At 39.9% G+C, this 22,606-nt stretch overlaps 1 protein-coding gene across 7 annotated transcripts in view; it reads right to left on the reverse strand.

Annotated features, from left to right (window-relative positions):
* SPEN (spen family transcriptional repressor) overlaps nt 1-22,606 on the reverse strand; it is a 97,630-nt gene that overhangs the window by 19,893 nt on the left and 55,131 nt on the right. For 3 of the 7 annotated variants that reach the window (XM_032302503.1, XM_032302508.1, XM_032302504.1), the window contains 5 exons: nt 11,484-11,644; nt 9,759-9,959; nt 5,963-6,114; nt 1,891-2,016; nt 673-786 (listed from right to left, as the gene is read on the reverse strand). In XM_032302503.1, coding sequence (XP_032158394.1) covers nt 673-786; nt 1,891-2,016; nt 5,963-6,114; nt 9,759-9,959; nt 11,484-11,644 — 754 coding nt within the window. Of the gene's footprint in view, nt 1-672; nt 787-1,890; nt 2,017-5,962; nt 6,115-9,758; nt 9,973-11,483; nt 11,645-22,606 lie in introns of all 7 variants that reach the window. The other 4 variants (XM_032302509.1, XM_032302507.1, XM_032302506.1 and 1 more) reach the window with 2 other exon arrangements.

Consider the following 22,606-nt stretch of genomic DNA (forward strand, 5'->3'; position numbering starts at 1 on the left):
CTAGAAGAATAAATTAGAATACATTTATAAAATAAAATAAATAATAAATTTCAGTGAATTCTGGTTATAAGTAGAATTCTTAACTTAAAGCTGGATGTTTTATTTACGCTAGCCGTCTTTATGGTGCATTTCTCTGAACAACAAAAGCTACATCAAAAGAAACGCTGATATTATGCGCCAGGCCCACCACAGTGTGAATCTGCTCCCAAGGAGTTCGAAGCTCTCCTTTCACTACGGGAATGGGGTCCAGAGACCCTCCTGCTGGCAAAGGTACGTACATTACCAACATCAGTTAGATGTGTGTACTCTTGTCCCCACTGCCCCTTTAAAGTCATCTTCTTTTTTTTTTAAATGAAATCTAATTACGTATTAGTGCGAATGTAAATAATTCGATAATTAGACTAATTTTAATGAGATAAAATTATAAAAACACCTAAGAAACGTTCTATTTACGAGTATTATGCAAATTAGTTTCAAAAATTAATCATCTTGGCCAGTTCAAAATAGTTTTCCAAAATACTTCCTCATAGCATAAGCTAATAGATACAGTTGTCCTTCTATGACAAGTTATGAGTTACTAAAGAAAAGAAAACGTCAACACTAAAACTTTGGGCTGACAGACAGAATCCGAGAACAGGGAGTCAGACACCAATACCAAAACCTCCCACCTACCTTTACCACAGGCCCATATCGGCAGAAATGTCGTGTTAAATACTGATCCGACACGTTTGAAGAAAGCCCGTCTAACCACACACAGTTTGTAGGCATGCTTTTTCCAAAACCCAGCTGGAGAGGAGAGGTGAAATTTCTATTAGTAAAATCACCAATTATTCAACTACAGAATTCTAAGAAAAAAAACCTGCCTTCTGTAGGAATCTTATAGACCATCATCCCAAAGGGCAACCATCTGGTTAAAATCAAATAAAAATTTATATAAAACTAATTCTGCCAGGCTGAGCAAGTATTTATTCACCAGATTTTAATTTATGGACTCCAGGCACTTGGCTTCCTGCCCACCCACCCCCAATTTTATTTATTTATTTTTTTAAAGATTTATTTATTTATGGGGCACCTGGATGGCTCAGTCAGTTAAGCATCTGCCTTCAGCTCAAGTCATGATCCCAGGATCCAGGAATGGAGTCTCCTGTCTGGATTCCTGCTCAGCGGGGAGCCTGCTTCTCCTGCTCCGTGTCCCCAGGTTGTGCTCTCTCTCTCAAACAATTTTTTTTTTAAAAAGATTTATTTATTTCTTTAGGGCCGGGGGGCAGGAGGAGAGGGAGTCTCAAGCAGACTCCATGCTAACAGAGCCCTACTTGGGGCTGGATCTCACAACCGTGAGATCATGACCTGAGCAGAAACCAGGAGTCAGACACTCAAAACCTAGTATGCCACTCAGGTGCCCCAAGATTCTATTTTTTAAGTAATCTCTAACACCCATCATGGGACCTGAACCCTGAACTTACAATCCTGAAATCAAGAGTCACATGCTCTATAGACTGAGCCAGGCAGGCATCCCAGCAAGTATTAATTTTCAGTTTATTTTTATTTTTTAAAGATTTCATTTACTTGACAGAAAGAGACACAGCGAGAGAGGGGAACATAAGCAGGGGGAGTGGGAGAGGGAGAAGCAGGTTCCCCACGGAGCAGGGAGCCCAGATGTGGGGCTCGATGCCAGGACACCAAGATCACGACCCAAGCCAAAGGCAGACGCCCAACGACTGAGCCACCCAGATGCCCCTAATTCAGTTTACAGTATAAGATGATGAGGATGCAAAGCAATATATCACCTTTATGGTTATCTAGCTATACTGCAATTTTGTTTAAACAAACAAAAAATCTCTAAATCATAACAAATCCTAACAGTATAATAACTTATGCAAAGTCCTTTACCTTGAGGCGGTTATTTCCAAGGTACTCCCCATCCATCTTCTTAATAGCCTTACAAACGCTGGCAATATCACAGTATTGCAAGAACGCATACTGAGGAACTCCGTTTACTTTCTTAATATCAATATCCTGAAAAAGCCAATAAGCACCCTCTTAGTGACATGCCAACAGAAAAAAATCAGAATAACCCAAACCCAGATGAAGTGCATATTTCTCAAAACAGTCATATTCCCCAAAATCATTTTCTTAGTTAAAACTGTACATCGTAAAGCAACTGTGAATAGCCAAGACTACATGCACAGCATTCTTTAGTCACAACATGAAAACCTTCCTATGTGAAGCTCTTTGCAAAAGAAAAACTGCAAACTCAAAATTTAAAATCCACAATACCTGTGTCAGGAGACATTTATGAATAAGAAAAGTTTTTGCTTGACTTAGTGGTACATATACTAAACACTGGAACAACACAGAGAAGAGTAATAAAGAAAAGGCAGCCTATTTAATAAAAACCTAAGAAATACAAGTTGACCCTTGAACAACAATGGGGTAGTAGGGGTGTTGTGGGGGGTACCTAGGTGCCAACCCACAAGGCAGCTGAAAATCCACCTACAACTACTGACTCCCCCAAAACTGAACTACTCGCAGCCTACTGCTGACCAGATGCCTTGCAGATAACACAATTAACACATATTTTGTATATATGATTATTACTGTACTCTTAAAGTAAGCTCAAGAGAATGTTATTAAGAAAATCATAAGGAAAAAAGTCCAAATATAAGTGGATCCAAGCAGTTAAAACCCATGCTATTCAAGGGTCAACTGTAATTCCCTTCTGCAATAATCTAAAATCCTTACTAGGGGCAGGCCACTGAAAATATAATACCTGAGAAGAGTAAGAAGGTAAAGAAATCAAGTTTTCAAAAAGTGATTTAAAATTCGCAGTCCTAAATTAGAAGACTTGTCCCACCAATGTATCTAACCATACCAAGCCTGGTGACTAATATGTATGGCAATGACCTCTCACATCCAAAATCAATCAATACATAAATACCTGAACTATTTTGTGAAGATGTTACTGAACACCATCCCTAGATTAAAGAAGCACTCTATAAAGGTAAAACCCCATCTCTTTATTTAAGTTTGTTTATTTTTAAGTGATCTCTATACCCAACATGGGGCTCAAACTCGAAACCCTAAGATCAAGAGCCCCATGCTTTTTCAACGAGCCAGCCAGGCGCCCCTAGCCCCATCTCTTTAGAATGCTTGAAACCTGTACTCACACCTGATGGTTCTGGTCCTGCCTACAAAGACAAGGTGGTGTAAAAATTTGGCTTACTTACAACATGAAAATGGTCCAGAGAGGCAAAACTTATACTTAAGAACAATAATGACCCATATGGTGACTATCTAAAGTATTCTGTAAATCACAATCTAAAGTATTGCGATGATCTAAGCCTCTTAGGGGTCATAAGCCAATAATCAAAAGCTGAAATAGAACAAAATGAATAATGCACTTAAAGAGCTGTTAGAGGAGTCTTAAAAAAAAAAAAAAAAAAAGCAGTAATTTAGGGGCACCTGAGTGGCTCAGTTGTTAAGCGTCTGCTTTCGGCTCAGGTCATGATCCCAGAGTCCTGGGATTAAACTCCACATGGGGCTCCCTGCTCATCGGGGAACCGGTTTCTCCCTCTCCCACTCCCCCTGCTTGTGTTCCCTCTCTTGCTGTCTCTCTCCCTCTCTCTGTCAAATAAACAAATAAAATTTTTTTTTAAAAGCAGTAATTTATATTCAAAATAGTTCTACTTAAGTAATGGTAAGGAGGAGCTGATTTTCACCATAATGTAGAAAGTAAAAACCCAGGATTAACTCCATTTAAGAGAAACGGTCTCCAACGAATACTGGTGGGTCGAATCACACATAGGTTCTTCTAGCTATAGCATAATCTGTTATCGATAAGCAGCAGACCATTTCCCCAGAGTTTGTGTGTCATTAAAATAGCTACTCTCGTGAGCAACTGCAAACATGGTGAGATGTGGTTTTCAAACAGAATGCTGATGTGGCCACCTTACTGAGAAGCATGGCTTTTAAAACACAATAATCACTCCACTTTCAGCAACCCTGTCGATGAAAATTTATCTGTGTCCAAATACAACTTATTACACTGCCCCAAAATACAAAGTAGCAGCCACACTCCAAAGTAGGTCTGAAAGTTTTTATCAATTATGAACTGACTCAGGGCGCCTGGGTGGCTCAGCAGTGGGTTAAAGCCTCTGCCTTGGGCTAAGATCGTGATCCCAGGGTCCTTGGATGAGACCTGCATCAGGATCCCTGCTCAGCAGGGAGCCTGCTTCCCTTCCTCTCTCTTTCTGCCTGCCTCCCTGCCTACTTGTGATCTCTGTCTGTCAAATAAATAAATAAAATCTTAAAAAACAAACAAAAACCCAATTATGAACTGACTCATAAATGCCAATCAGGAAAAAAATTTTTTAAGATTTTATTTATTGGGGCGCCTGGGTGGCTCAGTGGGTTAAAGCCTCTGCCTTCAGCTCAGGTCATGATCCCAGGGTCTTGGGATCGAGCCCCGCATCGGGCTCTCTGCTCGGCAGAGAGCCTGCTTCTTCCTTTCTCTCTGCCTGCCTCTCTGCCTACTTGTGATCTCTGTCTGTCAAATAAATAAATAAAAATCTTAAAAAAAAAAAAAAGATTTTATTTATTTATTTGACAGAGAGAGAGCTAGAGAGAGAGAACAGAAGCAGGGGGAGTGGGAGAGGGAGAAGCAGACTTCCCGCCGAGCAGGGAGCCCAAAGCAGGGCTTGATCCCAGGACCCTGAGGATCATGACCTCAGCCAAGGACAGCCGCTTAATGACTGAGCCACCCAGGCGCCCCCCAATCAGCAGATTGAATACTAGATCACTGTCTAAAGACAGAAAAAGCTGGAGCCCACACAGGCAGATGAACTCCAGGTCACTCATCTCAGCGGGCAGTATAGCTGGAATTAGAGTATATGATAAAAGAACTTAAATTGAAAAAGAAAGGAAAATGTATGTTTTGCTGTTTCTCTAAATATATATTTACAGAATTCTGTACAGAATACTTACAGAATTCTGTTTTTTTACTTTCTACCAACCACTTCTCTCTCACTCCTACTCTCCCTATAAGATGAGGTTTAGATCAGCTACAAGCACAAATGTTTTATTCTCCAGATTACACCACTAAACAAATAAGATTTTTGCTTACAACATCAGTGTGTAAATAAGGCCGTACAGCTGGATGGACAGAAGGGATGCGTGCAGCATGCACACGCACACGCACGCACCCCTGAAAGATTAACAAATTTTTTCTCTACCCAGCACATTTTTTTACTCTCCAAAGTCCAAAATTACACAGCAATTTCTTTGCTGTTATTAATACAGAAAAAGTCTAGGGGAGACAGAAATAATTTTCCTACTTTTTCAAACACAAAACAAAATAGTATACGTATCCCAAGGGTACAAAGCTGTAACCAAACTATTTTCATTAGAAAGTGACTCAAAACTTGAGTCACGAGGATTTGAGTCACGAGGAACAGAAAAACCCTCCAAATTCCTAAATTTAACAATGACTTGCATAATATAAAAAGTGATTCTAATTAAAATTTCCAAATAGAACTGAGCTTCCGGCATGACATCCACGTTCCAGTAATCCCCAAGGTAGTCTGATGTGCACTGTGAGAACACAATACTCACACACCAAGCTTCTGCTTCTTTCTTACAAACACATTTTCTCTTATTTTCCTTCCAACCCACAGGACTAGAGATGGCACTGAACAGCACCCCATGGACAAAGAAAAGTAAGAAAAATGGACAGAAAAATATGCATGTAAACAAAATAAAGACAAAGATCTCTTACACAGTTTTACATACACACACAGAATAGTTTTGCTGGGTCATCTTTTAGCAGGAGTAAAAAACACATAGGGCAAATGAGAAACATATTCACTACACCATCTAAATATCATCTTTCCAAATACACTCTGTACTCTGCTTTATGTTTTATGACAAAGATCTAAAACTGTTTTTAGTGTAAAAAGCAACATACCACAATTTCTCCAAAGCGCTGGAAGATGTTGCGAAGGTCATGGTAAGTAGTGGTTTTTTCAAGGTTGCCGATGAAGAGGGTTCTTGTTGCTTTGGGGTGAAATTCATCTATCCTTTCATCCAAAGGACGAAATTCATTTTCACTTTCCGTTTCTGTTAAGTGGGATGGCGGCAGAGTAAAAAGAGAAGAGTTTTGTTTGTTTGTTTTTCAAGTAATCTCTACACCCAATGTAAGGCTCAAAGGCACAATCAGAAGATCAAGAGTTGCATGCCCTATTGACTGAGCCAGTCAGGTACCCCAAGACAAAGTGTTTTAATGAGTATTTATGTATCATGGGAAAATCTACACTTAAGAAACTATGTCTCTGAAATACTGGGCTTGACTACCATACAATCTGAAAAATTATATACCTTCAGAAAGAGCTGCCTTTTGCTAACTGCAAAGGCTAAAGAAACTTGTCAACAAAACTTAGGGAGACGTAACACTTTCTTTGATCTTTAAAACAGAAAAGTAGACTGAATTTCAGTCTGCAAGTTGATTTGTTTTAAAAATAATCACTGACACAGAAATAGATTTTAAATTCCAGCAAAAATAGTAATTACTTAAGCCTAATCTTAGGTTCCAAAAATTATGCAGCAGGCTGTCAATGGGAAGTATAAAACTACAATCTGAAACACAAATAAAACTCAACTGAAGGGCGCCTGGATGGCTCAGATGGTTGGGCGTCTGCCTTCCGCTCAGGTCATGATCCCAGAGTCCTGGGATTGAGTCCCACAAGCCTAAGTCTCCCTCTCTCTCTCTTGCTTTCATGAATAAATAAATAAAATCTAAAACAAAACAAAACAAAACAAAAAAACCCAACTGAAAACAGCCAGCTTCATTACTTAATTTTTCAACATTTTAGAAAATATTTAGCATTTTACATTTGTCATACTAATTAACACAGCCCAAGTGCCTAAATGTAGCAATTGTTAGGTAGAAGAATAGTAACTGTATGAAAACGGACTGAAGCAGCACTTAGAAACTTGCTGCTGCAAAGTTCCCAATGACAAACAAGAAGAGACTCAATGACTCTTAAGTTTCTATTTCTTATGATCAAAGCCCTTGTTCAATGTCTTATTCAAGCATAGCCTTTCTCTGAAGCTCCATTTCTAAACTTCACCCAGGGCAGAACATTCAGTGTTTTGTCATAATAATTATAATGCAGCCCACAAAACACGTGCTCTCTCTTTTTTAATGTAAAACAAAGCCTTCCAAAAAAGTTAATCAGCCTGGCTGGAAGTGTTTAGGGTTATGTACTGAATACTACTGATGTCCACTACAACACTGACATTAAAAAGATTCAAGATCTGAGCTGCTGAGTGAACTCAGAACACACCTCACTCCTGATTTCAGTTTCACGGCTCTAATGATAACTCAGCTTAACCCTTCCGGCCTCATCAAGGACTATGTGCTTTCACTGAGTCCGGTGGACCCAAAACTGCAATCGCGCATGTACCTGTCTCTATCCCATCATATCTCCTAGGGAGAGATCTCATTTCAAGATTAACTAGGTTTGGGACACCTGGGTGGCTCAGTTGGTTAAGCAGCTGCCTTCGGCTCAGGTCATGATCCCAGCGTCCTGGGATCGAGTCCCACATCGGGCTCCTTGCTCGGCGGGGAGCCTGCTTCTCCCTCTGCCTCTGCCTGCCATTCTGTCTGCCTGTGCTTGCTCCCCCCCCCCCCCGATAAATAAATAAAATCTTAAAAAAAAAAAAAAAGATTAACTAGGTTTTCTTGAAACTATCTAACAAAGGGCACATATTTAGGAATATTTCATTTAACAGGGGAGGAAAAATAATGAAGAGACAAAATAATTCAGACACATCTTGAGATTTACATTCCGAAAGGCAGAATAAGAAGGATAAAGCATAATTTGCAATCATTTAAATCTATATTTCTATCAAATAGCTCAGTAAGCATTTCAAAACCAGAAATTCAGTTTAGCAAAAATTCTTTTATTTTAGCAAAGATTCTTTTAAAAGTGCACTTTCCATATGTGATCAGAATCAGTTTAATTCTTAATGCCTATATATCATTTAAAAAATTCTTTTCATGTTTATAGGACTGTAATGCTCTGCACAGGACTGAGAGAGCACAATCTAAGGAAGACACCAGGGGTCTATCTGCAAAATTGGCTTCTTGGATTTAGATCTTTTTAACTATAAGATATAAGAGGTCCTTGGCCTCAGGAAGTAATCAGCTCCATATGCTTCAATACCAAACATTAATCTTAACCATCCAACAACATAATTCCACCCATGTCTCCATACTCTATTCAACTGCTTTCAAATATCCCACTCAAGTGTTTCATGCTTTCTCATCTGGGAAAAGTACCTTTGAATTTTCCTACGCCTGACCCAACCAAACTTCTCAAAATCTTCAATGGCACATGCTTAAAGCCCAATTTACATCCGGGGTGCTAATTATGTAAAATGCATTTTTACAATAAAAATGTCAAGCTAGCCCCATGACTTGGAGATCTGAGGGCAGTATATTATAATGCTCCTAAATTAGGGCCCCGTTACTTAATAATTATATATGGTTCTAAAAACTTTCTACATAGATTATATGATATTCTAAATAATATTCCTCAGACCAACTGTGACCTGTTCTAAATGTGTTAAATAAGAATTCCTGAGTTGCGCTCAGCTCAGTATAACTTAGGTTAGTACATCTCAAACTTGGCAAAGGAGAGAATGTGAGGGCATAACCTATAATCCCTTTGAATTCCTATGTTTATTATAAAATTATGCACATTTTGCAGTCTTTCCTCTAACAACTCTGTGCTTATTTTAATATATACAAATAACATTTACACATTCTTTTCAGGGAAATTCTATTTTTTCCCTCTTAATTGCCAAATAAATGAATATTCCAAGAGAATGAGCTATGTTTACCTTATAAATTCCACTCAGAATCTTTCTTTCTTTTTTAAAAGTAGTTCTACACCCAACATGTGGCTTGAACACACATCCCTGAGATCAAGGGCCGCACGCTCCACGGACTGAGCCAGCCAAGTGCCCCTCAAACACTTAGTCTTAAAAATTGGTCTCAGTTACATAATGTGACTGCATAACTTAAACATTTCTGTTTACTCCTCCACAAATTTACTCACAATGTTGCCTTAAGTCAGGGGTTCCCAGACTTGAGTATGTGAATTCTGAACCATTGAGCAGGGATGGGGGAAAGAGTGTGCCTTTTAAACAAGCACCACAGGTGGTTCTCAAACAGGAGAAACACTGATCCAGGCGACACCTCAGAAGACTTCCTACCTTACGACAGGTCTTACAGGTAGGTTCAAACTAATAAAATGTCCCCTTGAAACTCTCAATGGGTCACACTCCTAAGACCTAGCCCTGATTTTCTTTGTCACTATTTCTCAGGGTCATGGAAGGTCATGGAAACTAGAACAACAGATCCAATTTGTGCTGGGCATAATAGAAATAAAACTGGTCTAACTAGTCCATCAAATCAGTGTAACAAGTAGTCTGTTTTCTAATTCAAGGTAAGTAATTCTGATGTCATTCTCCTAAGAACGATATCCTTATGTCAATCAACTCAATCCTTTTGGGAAGGCAGAGGACTCAACAAAGGGCTAAAACTCAGTCTTTCAGACTCTTCAAAGTCACCATTTCTCCATCACAGGAACAGAACTATATTCACCCTCCCTAACCAAAACATAATTTTATTAACTTGAAGCAATGTACCCAGTCTTTAAAACAGAAGTCACTGGAATTAGCCTCCTTTCTCTTACCTGGCCCTATCCATGCTGTTACTTCAATTTGCATGCCAAAGAAAAGTTTTCCTTTTGATGCAGTCAGTGCTTTTTCTTGGTCCTCTTGCTGCCGAAAGAATACCAGACCATACCTCTCTTCTGAAGCTCCATGGATCTGCACTGAAGTCACCTTTCCAAATTTCTTAAATTCATGGAAAAGGCCATCTTTAAGGCTTGTATCTAAATCCCCCCCCAAAAAAACAAGGTGCTTATTTTTCTAATTTAGTTACAACTCAGTAAGCAAGCTATGAAATCTTTAGCTTGATTTTTGACCTAAATTTTGTTAGCATTAAAACATTTCTCTTTCAAATAAAATAACCCTAAAAATCACATTTTAGAGACTCCTGTACAATTGTGAAAATAAACTGAGTATAGGAAAATATCACTGGTTATTTGTTAGGTAAGAATGATATTGCGGCTATGCGGAAAAACCACCCTCCTACTACAGACAACAACGAAGAATTTATGTATCTTTAATTCGATATGAAACAATGTAATTCACTTTAAAAAAAAACACAACAAAAACAGGAAGGAAGGAAAGTGGAAACATTAGATAAAGCCAAGTCTGGAAGACAGTGATAATTTTTAAATCTGGGGTATGGAGTAAGGGGCATTCACTCTGCTACTACTACTTTTGGCTAGGTTTAAAACTTCCAAAATAAAAATTTTATATACACGTATACATACATACATACATAAAACTTTAAAGACATGAGAAAGAAAGCTGTATTTCTAGCTTTCTAAGCACCATGTCAATGATAAAATTGTGTGGAAAGCAGCATTTAACAATGCTAACAACCCTAAGGTTTTCTACAGCTGAATCAAACCATCTAGAGGGGTCTTCTGTTAATTTCTTTCATTATAAAAATTGAAACTGTACAGAAAGACAAGCAAATTTTACCTCCATCCACTCCTAAACAACTAAGTATTCTAAATCAAAAGCTCACCAACATTTGTCCCTCAACAACTCTATTCACAAACCTGGTTTATGTAGGTTTTAGAGGCTGCTTTAATGAATAATTTAAGTAGTCACTAAAATGCACTTAGCTAAGAAGTACTAAGTTTGGTCTCTGTTGGTTTGACCATCTAGTAACAGTTGTTTACATACTCAATATGCCTAATGTAAACAATGACAGTACAGTATATAGACATTATATAATTGTCAATTTAAAATATTAAGAGTAAAAAAGACTTCAGTAGAGCTTTTAACCAGACTTTTCCATTACTCATGATTTTCCTCATTTAAAATGTTAGTATTTCGAAGCGGGTTTCCTATCATAGTTTAATGTTCAAAGTTTTCTCACAGAACATAGGACTCCAGGACAATATAATAAATGTAAATGAAAATATTATTCCTACAATTTCATCGTATCAAATTTCCCTTAATATCAAAATATTTAACCTAGACAGCGTATTTTAAAAAAAAAAAACATGCTTTCTTTACAAAACATGCACCATACAGTCTTCGTGTATGTATGTACAGCGTGTATAATAATATATATGTGTATATGTATGTGTACACAGTAAATACAAGTAACATGCCACCTTCATAAAGTTACCGTCATTGCTTGCTTTTTCTCACAGGGCATTATACATTAATGAACCACAAGAAGGAAGCTTGTCCCAGCACAGACCTTAAGGTGCTCCGTCTCCCATTCCCTCCAGTTGTAGCAGAGAGCAAACTACGGCGGTACAAATTGTTACCTGTAGAGCGTACTGGAAGATTCTGAACCTTGATCCCGAAACTTTTACGGGGCTCATCTTTTTCCAGGGATGAAAGCAACTGGGAAGTGGGTGCTGGGACGGCTGCTGACTGAACCGATCGGGCAGGAGAGTCATCACTTGAACTGCTGCTGGAATCAGTGCTGCGGAAGGGTAAACGAAGACAAACCAGAGAAATGAGCAGCACGTAAAACTTCTTAAAATCAACAAGTAGAAAAAATTAAAAGCAATCATCTATATTTCTGGGATTTCTAGCTGCCCTCCCCTCTCCACATCTACTTCACACTCCTGCCTTCCAACAGAGAAAACAACAGCCTAAGGGAGCAAAAGTGTTGATCTTCTACCACTACATGCCCCCTAAAGAAAATGTTTCATTCTGTACAAAATGGGAACAACTTTTTCCAAATCAAGTAGGACTAATAAATGCAATCACTGAACAGTAATAATAAAAGCATAATGGTAATAATGGTTTTGGATTCAGAGACCTCAATTCAAATTTTGACTTAGATGTACAGCACGTATCTTTGGACAAGTAACTTAACCTCTTGCTAATAAGCCTCAATTTCCACAGCTATTAAATGGAAATAATAAAAGCACCTATCTTGCAGGGTCATGAATTAAATAAAATAACCCACAGGTCTGAGGAGTTTGGAGTAGACAGCCATCAGGAAATGAAGTGGCACTGCTCTGTTACTCTTAATACGAATGCTGCCGCCACCGCCACAATCATCTCAGGGATGTGTCAATTTTGAGGAAAACAAAAATATCCAAAATAATTTCCTAGGTAATTTTAACTTTTAAGTATTTGAGGGACTAATGAGGAAGTATTATGTAAGTGACTCAAGTGTTGCTGATTTAGGCTCTTTTCTCTGTGAGCCATGTGGGAAATGAGTCAATGAAATTGAGAATTTATTACTCTTCAGTTTGATAGAATCCTTGAAGGGGGAGACGGTTGAAAGACAAGAAAATATTATACCTGTTCATATAAGAGAGAGATATATTTAAACAAGTTTATTATGCCTAAGAACTACATGAAAAATAGGAAAGTCTCTTTTTAGTACCAAATGTGCAAGGACTGCCACGGTTTTGTTCTGTTTTCGCATTCTCAAATATATTAATAAAAAGCTATTTACAAGGTCTGTCATTTATTTACAGGTTTCTGAAATTTTGCTTCACACTTTCCCCTCCCTGCTGTGGAAGGCTTATCTTTTAAGCAAATAACTCCAGGGGTGAGGGGACGTGAGAGGAGGTGGTTTAATCCACTTTAAGCATACATTATAGAGGGAAGACCTGACAGTTTTTGTCATTTGAGCTAACAACAACAGCTCTCATAGCCAAGATAATCTCTAAGACAGCCAGATAAATAAATCCAACTCAACAAATTAAGGCAAATTTGCCACTGCTTTTTAAAAAACACTATAAGAAAACAGGGTATTATAACTAAGAATTTACACAGCATTTTTATTGAGCTCTCACATGCTAGGGCAAAAGATGAAAACGTCACAAGGTTATCAGAGCTCTCTGAAGCTTGAAACATAGAGAAATAAACCTATACTAGTAAGATCCAAAAGGTCATATGTGAGTTACAAAATACAACTTGGGATAGAAGCCTTCAGAAAGGACCACAGATTGTCACTGCAAGGCCTCCTATACATGCTTAGGCATTGGTTTTCTCTTTAAAAATTTTTTTTCTAGGGACGCCTGGGTGGCTCAGCGGGTTAAGCCACTGCCTTCGTCTCAGGTCATGATCCCAAGGTCCTGGGATCAAGTCCCACATTGGGCTCCTTGCTCAGCAGGGAGCCTGCCTCTCTCTACACCTCTGCCTGCCTCTCTGCCTGCTTGCGTGCTTTCTCTCTCTGACAAATAAATAAAATCTTTAAAAAAATTTTTTTTTCTATATCACTCAAGTAAAGGGAGTGTTACCAGCACTAGGTGAACAGGATACTATGTTCATTCGAAATAAGGGTTTAATAAAATTAACTATGTTTAGCACAGAAGGGGAAAAATCCTTGTTATAAGTATTAAGTCCTCCAAGTAATACAAGATTATTGGCAAAGCCACCATATGATTACAGTATAGAATATGTTATAGGACTATCAACTTAATTCCAATGACTCACAAAATACCATTAAGGAAATTACTCTAATTACAATACTGCCAATATTATAAATACCAAACTTCCTTAGCAGCAATGGGTAAAGTAAATATGGGCAAGAGCAGAATTTCTGCTACTGAAAGAATCAGTGAGGCAAAAAACACCAAGTTCCGTATCAAGTGTGTGTCATGAAGGTGGAGAAGGTGAGGGGCACGTGGGTGGCTCAGTCAGTGAAGCAACGGCCTCTGGCTCAGGTCATGATCCTGGAAGTCCTAGGAATGAGCTCTCCATCGGGCTCCCTGCTCAGCGGAGAGCCTGCTTCTCTCCTCCCTCTCATGTGCTCACACCCACTCCCCAACCCCACTCTTTCTCAAATAAATAATCTTAAGAAAAAAACAAAACAAAACACGGAGACGGAGACCAATCAATAGTTAACAGTGATTTTGTGGCGCCTGGATGGCTCAGTTTAAGCCTCTGACTTGGGTTCAGGTCGAGATCTCAGGGTCCTGGAATCAAGCCTTGAGTCAGGCTCCCATTCAGCAGGGAGTCTGCTTCTCCCTCTGCACCTCCCCCAGCTGGTGCGCTCACTCTATCTAATAAATAAAATCTTTAAAAAAAAAAAAAAAGTTAACAAATTAAATTTGTTATAAATGCCACTGCACTCTTGGTTAATTCCCTACTACCACACTAATAAGATATTTATCTATCTATCTATCTATTTATTTATTTATTGGGGGGGAGGGGCAGAGAGGGAAGGGAGAGGGACAAGCAGACTCTAATACTGAGCACACACACAGCCCCACATGAGGCTCGATTTACTACCCTGACATCATGATCCAAACCAAAATCAAGAGTCCAAAGCTTAACTGAGCCACCCAGGCACCCCAAAGGGGGAAAGGTTTTAAAAATGAATTACAAGGGGCGCCTGGGTGGCTCAGTGGTTTGGGCTGCTGCCTTCGGCTCGGGTCATGATCTCAGGGTCCTGGGATCGAGCCCCGCATCGGGCTCCCTGCTCCGCAGGAAGCCTGCTTCCCTCTCTCTCTCTGCCTGCCTCTCTGCCTACTTGTGATCTCTGTCTGTCAAATAAATAAATAAAATCTTAAAAAAAAAAAAAAAAGAATTACAAAATGATAAAATGACTCAACTTCTGAGTTCACATTTCAATATGCTAACCTAACTGCAATGTGCATTTCCCTGTGTAGTGTATCAGATGTATTACAGATTTAAAGATCATAAATCAAAATGGGGGCCTAAATCCAGATCCCCAAATACTTCTCAGTCCTGTTAAACTGACAGAAAGCCCAAGTGCCCAGAAGAGCCGTGTGACTTTTAATTTTTAAAAATTCCTTTTTTCAGGGCGCCTGGGTGGCTCAGTGGGTTAAAGCCTCTGCCTTCATCTCAGGTCATGGTCTCAGGGTCCTGGGACTGAGCTCTGCATCGGGCTCTTTGCTCAGCCGGGAGCCTGCTTCTCCCCACACCCACCAACATCTGCCTGCTACTCTGCATACTTGTGATCTCTCTGTCACATAAATAAATAAAATCTTGGGGAAAAAAATATTTTTTTCCCCAAGATTTTATTTATTTCAGAGAGAGCAAGCACACAACGAAGGGTCCTGGGATCAAGCCCTGGGCTGGGTTCCCCCATTCATTTGCTCTCTCTGAAATAAATACAATCTTTAAAAAAAAAAAAAAATTACCAAGAAAACTAAGAGGCAGATTTTTTTGGGGGGGCGGGGGGAGATTTTATTTATTCGACAGAAAGAGATCACAAGTAGACAGAGAGGCAGGCAGAGGGAGAGGGGAAGCAGGCTCCTGCTGAGCAGAGAGTCCTATGTGGGGCTCAATCCCAGGACCCTGAGACCATGACTCAAGCCAAAGGCAGAAGCTTAACCCACTGAGCCACCCAGGCGCCCCTAAGAGGCAGATCTTATAGAAATTCCCATAATGGAAAAATATAATAAGCAAGTAGTTACTTAACAATTCTTTTTTTAAATGGTAAATAGCTTTATTTTATAGGAACCACATTTTACTAATAAAAGGGAAAATAAAATGCAGAAGTTACAAAAAGGCAATTTATTAGCAAGCAGATAAAAAGGAATAAACATAGGCGTGCCTGGGTGGCTCAGTCCGTTAAGCATCCAACTCTTGATTTTGGCTCAGGTCATGATCTCATGGTCATGAGATCAAGCCCTACATCGGGCTCCATGGGTAGTCTGCTTGAAGATTCTCTCTCTCTGTCCCTCCTCCCACTCACACTCTCTTTCTCTAATAAATCTTTTTTAAAAATTTAAAAAAGGAATACACATATAGCTGTACTAAAGGGCACCTGAGCTTGCCATGCAATTGTCTGAGCAATGAGGAGTACAGGAGACCAGGTGGCCTCCCAAAAGAACTACATGGAGGATACTGGTCAGTGCCTGATGAGAACCTGTGGCAGGGGCTCCCTGTCTTCTGCACGGCAGCCACAGCCTGGGGAGAAGCCCACCTCCCTGAACCCCGCTGGGACCCTAATGCCCTGGACCCCACAACTGGACCAGCTCCCCCCTCCAGTGCAAGTGTCTGAATCAGTGAACCATTCCTCTGGCCACAGGGAAAGGCACCTGCAGCTCTAGAGTCCCCATCTCCAGGTCTACTCTTACCATGGTCTACAAGAGCCCAGGCCGCCAGGGTAAGGAACAAGGCCCTCCCGCCAAGGGTAGCTCAGGAAATTCTACATAATAATTTTGATAAGAGAACAGAAATTAGGATGCCAGGATTCTCTCACCCCAAAATTATAGTGTCAAATAATCAACTACACAGAACTACAGCAAGCAGTTGACTCCTCACACTGAAAATGTCAAGGCACCGGGCATGCTATTTATAAGATGACTCAGGGCTAAATTTGTTCACACAAGAGTAGCATCCAATTATAGACATTAACACCTGTATCCCTGTAAACATTTGATTATGATGAATATTTGCTTTTTTAAAGTTGAAAGACTGAAATGCATCTCAACCAAGTTGAGAAACAAAAATCTGACATAAAAGGATAAGGGAACAATTAAAGCAACTAGGAAACTTTGCAATTAAAAGTTAAGAGGGCCCATTTGTTAAAAGCAGATACAATCTTTTCATAAAGCATTGCACAACTCATCACATCACTGAAAACTGGGTTTGTCAGCCACAGAAACTGATAGAAGTATATTAGAGGCTTATTATTTAAAATTATCTTTAAAAAAGCAGAATCTCAAGCGACAATTTTCCAACCACCTCTCTTCTAACAGGTAGCTAATAATTTTCTCTCTACATCTTATATAAGCTTCAGTGAAGAGAGAAAAAAGATGCAAATGCAGATTTTTCCATCAGGCTTCGGCAACTCAAAACATGCCCCATTGTCTTCATATTTCCATTAAATCGGGAGAAAATCATGTAATTTCTTAAATGGAATGTATCACCACACCAGGTAATAACTCCTCTCTATCCAATTTCTTACAGGTCCCAATTTTCAAGATAACCCTCTTTTTTGTGCAGGAGTTCTCTAACTGTGGCTTCACGGACCTTCAAGGACCAAAGTCCATTCAGGGGGTCTGTGAGGTCCTCATTTCAGTTACGTATCTGTGTGAGGCCGATTCTTCATACACGTCACACACACACACACACACACACACATTATAATGACAGTCTGAATATAGGAGCAGTTAGGAGAATCTAGCTATCTAATTAAACCAGACTTTAAAGAGATTAGCAAAAATAAATACATAACACAATGCCACTCGTCTCACTATTTTTGGTTTTAAAAAAGTTGTATCATACCAGCTGAAAATCTAAAGTTGGTTCCTCCCCAGAAGCAGACATCATGTTGAGGTAAACAGCTCCCCCAAAATCAGGGATGAAGATCTCCACCTCCAATATGAAACCTTTATTCCTTCTGCCTTTTCTTGCCTTTTGCTTTTCTCTCAGTTAATGCACAGGAAAAAAAATGTTCCTTAACTCTGACAACTGTCACTTAATCTATCGCTAAGGCCTCAGCTGCACAACAGAATTCCCTACAATTTCTTGCTAGGGTAGTTTTAGATAAGAGAATTGCTTCCCTCACCCCCCCTTTTTAAAAAAAGATTTTATTTATCTATTTGAGAGCAAGAGAGCACGTATATACAAGCGCCTGAGTGAGCAGAGAAGCAGAGGGAGAAGCAGACTCCCTGCTGAGCAGGGAGTCGGACACGGGGCTTGATCCTGGCACCCTGGGATCACGACTTGAGCCAAAGGCAGAAGCTTAACCAACTGAGCCACCCAGACGCCCCCAGAACTGCTTTAGATTACTTACTGGCTGAACAGTGTTATCATTGCAAATACTTCCTGCTGTACCTGGATCAACAGCTCTGGTAGCACAGCACATGTAAGAAATTAACAAACAGGCCACCTCACTAAAACAGGCTGACGCCCCTTCAGGTATGTCCTTTATTTACTTGACTTCAACTGGCTTGGTTCGCGGGGGTCCCAAAGAGCATACTGCAGTCTCGGCACTATGCAACTGACGGTCATTACTATCATCTCCCTAGTGGGCTACCTTGTCTCAAGGGTCTTAAATTTGTGTTTGTAGCCATCAGAAGCACATCAGATGGCCCTGCTGTGCTTGGAGAAACAGAAGTAAGATGCACAAAATGAACAGCAAAAAACAATTCTTTCACAGACTTGACATCACAACCCATGAGTTTTAGTGAGAGTGGCACTAATACCAAATTTTTGGTTACTCTCTTGTGTATGAGGATGACCAAAGGTAGGGGGCAGGGGAGGAGAGATGTTAAATTAAACAAGGAGGCCATTAGACTGAGGTGGTTCTAATACCTGAGAAGGCTATGTAAGCAAAGCAAAAATCAAGCCTATACATGCCTCAAGTTAAGAAAGGAAACCTGGAGGCACCTGGGTGGCTCAGTCAGTTGAGAGTCTGACTCCTGATTTTGGCTCAGGCTGTGATCTTAGGGTCGTGGAATTGAGTCCTGTGCCCAGTTCCACACTTAGCAGCATAGAGTCTGCTTGCAATTCTCCCTCTCTGTGCACCTCCCCTGGCACGCTCTTGTGCGCGCTCTCTCTCTCTCTCTCTCAAGAGCACTCCTAAAACCTTCTGGTCTGGCACTGCCCAATTTAAAAAACTGATTTTTTTTAAAAAAAGATTTCGTTTAGGGCACCTGGGTGGCTCAGTGGGTTAAAGCCTCTGCCTTCAGCTCAGGTCATGATCCCAAGGTCCTGGGATCAAGCCCCACATCGGGCTCTCTGCTCAGCAGGGAGCCTGCTTTCTCCTCTCTCTCTCTCTGCCTGCCTCTCTGCCTACTTGTGATCTCTGTCTGTCAAATAAATAAAATCTTAAAAAAAAAAAAAAGATTTCGTTTATTTATTTGAGAGAGAGAGCGAGCATGAGAGGGGAGAAGGTGAGAGGAAAAAGCAGACTCCCCACGGAGCTGGGATCCCAGGACTCCAGGATCAAGACCTGAGCTGAAGGCAGTTGCTTAACCAATTGAGCCACCCAGGCGCCCTAATTTTTTTTTTTTTTTTTTTGAATAGGCTCCAAAGCAAGGCCTGAACTGATAGCCCTGAGATCAAGCTGAAATAGAGAGCTGGACACCTAACAGACTGAGCCATCCAGGTATCCCAAATATTTTTAATTGATTTTCTACTCAGGGCACCTGGGTGGCTCAGTCAGTTAAGTGTCTGACTTTTGGTCCCCCGTAAGGTCATCATTTCAGGGCTGAGAGATCAAGTTCCACATCTGGCTCCACGCTCAGCAGAGTCCGCTTGAGAGTCTCTCCCTCTCAAATAAATAATCTAAAAAAAATAAAATGATTTTATCTCAAATTGCTGAAGGACGGGGCACCTGGGCAGCTCAGTCAATTAAGCGTCTGCCTTTGGCTCAGGTCATGATCCCAGAGTCCTGGTACTGACTCCTACACTGGGCTCCCTGCTCAGTGGGGAGTCTTCTCTCTGACCCCCATCCCCGTCCTCCCCTGCTCGAGCTCACGCACGTTCTGATAAATAAATAAAATCTTTAAATTTTTTTTTACTAATAAATAAGTCTTAAAAAGAAAACACAAATATAAATTACTGAGTCATATCAGAATAAACAAAAATTTCAAATTAAAATTTAACTTCTAATATGGCAAGTGTCTACAGATATTACTTACAATAAACTAAAGCTCATAATTTAATCAGATAAAGGGATCCTAAGCCCAGAAACAAAAAAAAAAAAAAAAAAAAAAACCCCAATAGTTAAATAGACAATCTGATGAGATCCCACTTCCATTTTCAACTCTATACCACTTCTAATGTAACCTATGAATTAACCTCTGTACTATAACTGTTTCTTACAAGAAAATGAGGAAGGAAATACTCAGCTGTGTGGTCTAGAATAAGAAACCTAATTCTGTCTCTCTTAACTTTAACTTCTCTAGTGAATTACCAGATCTCATGACGTTTAAAGGTCCTGCCAACACTAGGGTCTATGAGCCACTACCCACCTCTAACCACTCATTTCTGACAGCTCAAATGCATGCAGGGTAAAGTCCACACTCTTCCACAAGAGAGAGAAGACCCATAACAACTTGGCCCCAAACTAATTTTCTACCTACTCCTTCTCATTCCCTTGTCTTGACCTTCTTACTCCACCCACCACCCACTAACGATCTATCCACATAAGAGCAATATATCAGGGGGTGCCTGGCTGGCAGTAGAACCTCGGACTCTTGATCTCAGGGTTGTGAGTCTGAGACCCATGTTGGATGTAGAGATTACTTAAAAATAACTTTTTTTTAAAGAGCAACAGATCAGTTTCTAATCATGGACATCTTCTTTTTTAGACCTAAGTCCTGGATTAAATTACTTCCTAAGCCTTAATTTTCTTGTAATGTAAACGGTGATAATACTTGGGAGAGATGTGGCAAAGATTTAATAGGTTAGTGATTATAAAATGCTTAAGCACTTTGCCTAGCATATAGCAAGCAGGTAAAGAGCTCTTGCCCATACCCATTTCTATAGAAGACACCTTTCTGTCCCTCCTTGCCTGTCCTGTCTCTGAGAATTAGCTCCAATGTTAACTTTCCCTGTAGCTGGACATCCCCACCCCACCTCACAACATTCTCTGACTTCTCACTTTTATTACAATGTCATCTCCTACCCCTTCACCATGTACTGTCACTACTCATTTACCACCATCCTGAAAGGCCAATAATGAATTCACCTCTGCAAACAGAGAACCGATATGATGTGCCTATAAGAAATTAAAGACTTGAATAGTGAAAATTACTGAAATTAATACTTAGGAAAGTACACCAAGTTCAGTAAAATGAAGGTATTAACTGAACTCAGTATTTAAGAATAAAATGAAAATTTCTGACAAAATATTACTTTGGTGCAAACTGCAAGTTTATTTCTTTCTTTAATGTTTCATTAATTATACAAGAACACTAGTGGCTGTTCTAAGGTTTCAGAACGTTACACTAATAACCTGAGTGAAAAATCATGGGTATCTGTAAAAACAAAAACACATCTTGCATTTCATGCATCCTATTATATTTGCCCTCCACCACGGGACACTTCTGGCCGTCATAACTGTGGGTGGGGGTGACTTACTTCCACCTAGTGAAGAGAGGCCAGGGATGCTCTTAGACATCCTACAGAGCATAGGAGAGCACCAGGAAAAAGGATTATCTGTGAACAGTGCCAAGGTTGAAAAACCCTGCCTACGTTATCTGATTGCTTTCCCTTCTTTTTCAAAAGCAATATGCTAACTTTAAGATCTATTCATATGTAGGATCCTTTAAAGCAACAGCTCTTCCTTCATACTAATATATTACTTTATATGGGATGCCTGGGTGGCTCAGGTGGTTAAGCATCTGCCTTCGGCTCAGGTCATAATCCCAGGGTCCTTCCTGGGTCCGAGCCCTGCACTGGGCTCCTTGCTCAGCCAGGAGTCTGTTTCTTCCTCTGACCCTCCCTCCTTTGTGGACTCACTCTCTCTCACTCTCTCTCTCAAATAATCTTTAAAAAAGAAAAATGACGGGGCATCTGGGTGACTCAGTGGGTTGAAGCCTCTGCCTTCCGCTCAGGTCATGATCTCAGGGTCGTGAGATCGAGCCCCACACTGGGCTTTCTGCTCAGCGGGGAGCCTGCTTTCCCCTCTCTCTCTCCCTGCCTCTCTGCCTACTTGTGATTTCTCTTTCTGTCAAATAAATAATCTTTTCTTAAAAAAAGAAAGAAAAGAAAAAGAAAAATGCCCATACAGAGGTGCCTGGGTGCCTGGGTGGCTCAGCTGCTTAAGTGTCTGCCTTCAGCTCAGGTCATAATCCCGAAGTCTCAAGATTCAGCTCCACATCAGGCTCCCTGCTTAGTGGGAAGTCTGCTTCTCCCTCTGCCCCTACCCTTACTCATACTCTCTCTTGTTCTCTCAAAAAATAAAATCTTAAAAAATAATAAAATAACATGACAATATAGTAACAGCAAAAAAAAAAAAAAAAAAAAAACCCAAAAACAAAAACAAAAAACAAATTTAAACCAGATGCAAAAATGGGCACCTATGAACAGACATTTCTCCAAAGAAGATTACAAATGGCCAAATAGCACATGAAATGATGCTCAACATGACTACTCATTAGGGAAATTGAAATCAAAACCACTATGAGATCTATTTCACACTCATCGTGATGGCTATTATAGAGAAACAATATAAAGAACACTGACAAGGATGAAAAGAAATCAGAACCCTTATGCACTGCTGCTAGCAAAATAAAATGGTAGACATTATAAAAAACAGTATGGCAGTTCCACAAAAAACCTGAATTACCATATTATTCAGCAGTTCTACTTCTGCGTATATAACCAAAAGAACTGTAAACAGGCAGCCAAGTTTATTGCAGTGCTGACCAAAGGACGTATAACATTTTCTGCCAGACTCAGGGAGGAGAATGGAAGAAACAAGACCTTTCAATATTAGAAACAATTAAGGAATAATAATTTTAGATCATTTGCCAAAACAGCAATCAAT

Source organism: Mustela erminea, chromosome 10 (genome assembly GCF_009829155.1).
Source record: "Mustela erminea isolate mMusErm1 chromosome 10, mMusErm1.Pri, whole genome shotgun sequence".
Classification (NCBI taxonomy): Eukaryota; Metazoa; Chordata; class Mammalia; order Carnivora; family Mustelidae; genus Mustela; species Mustela erminea.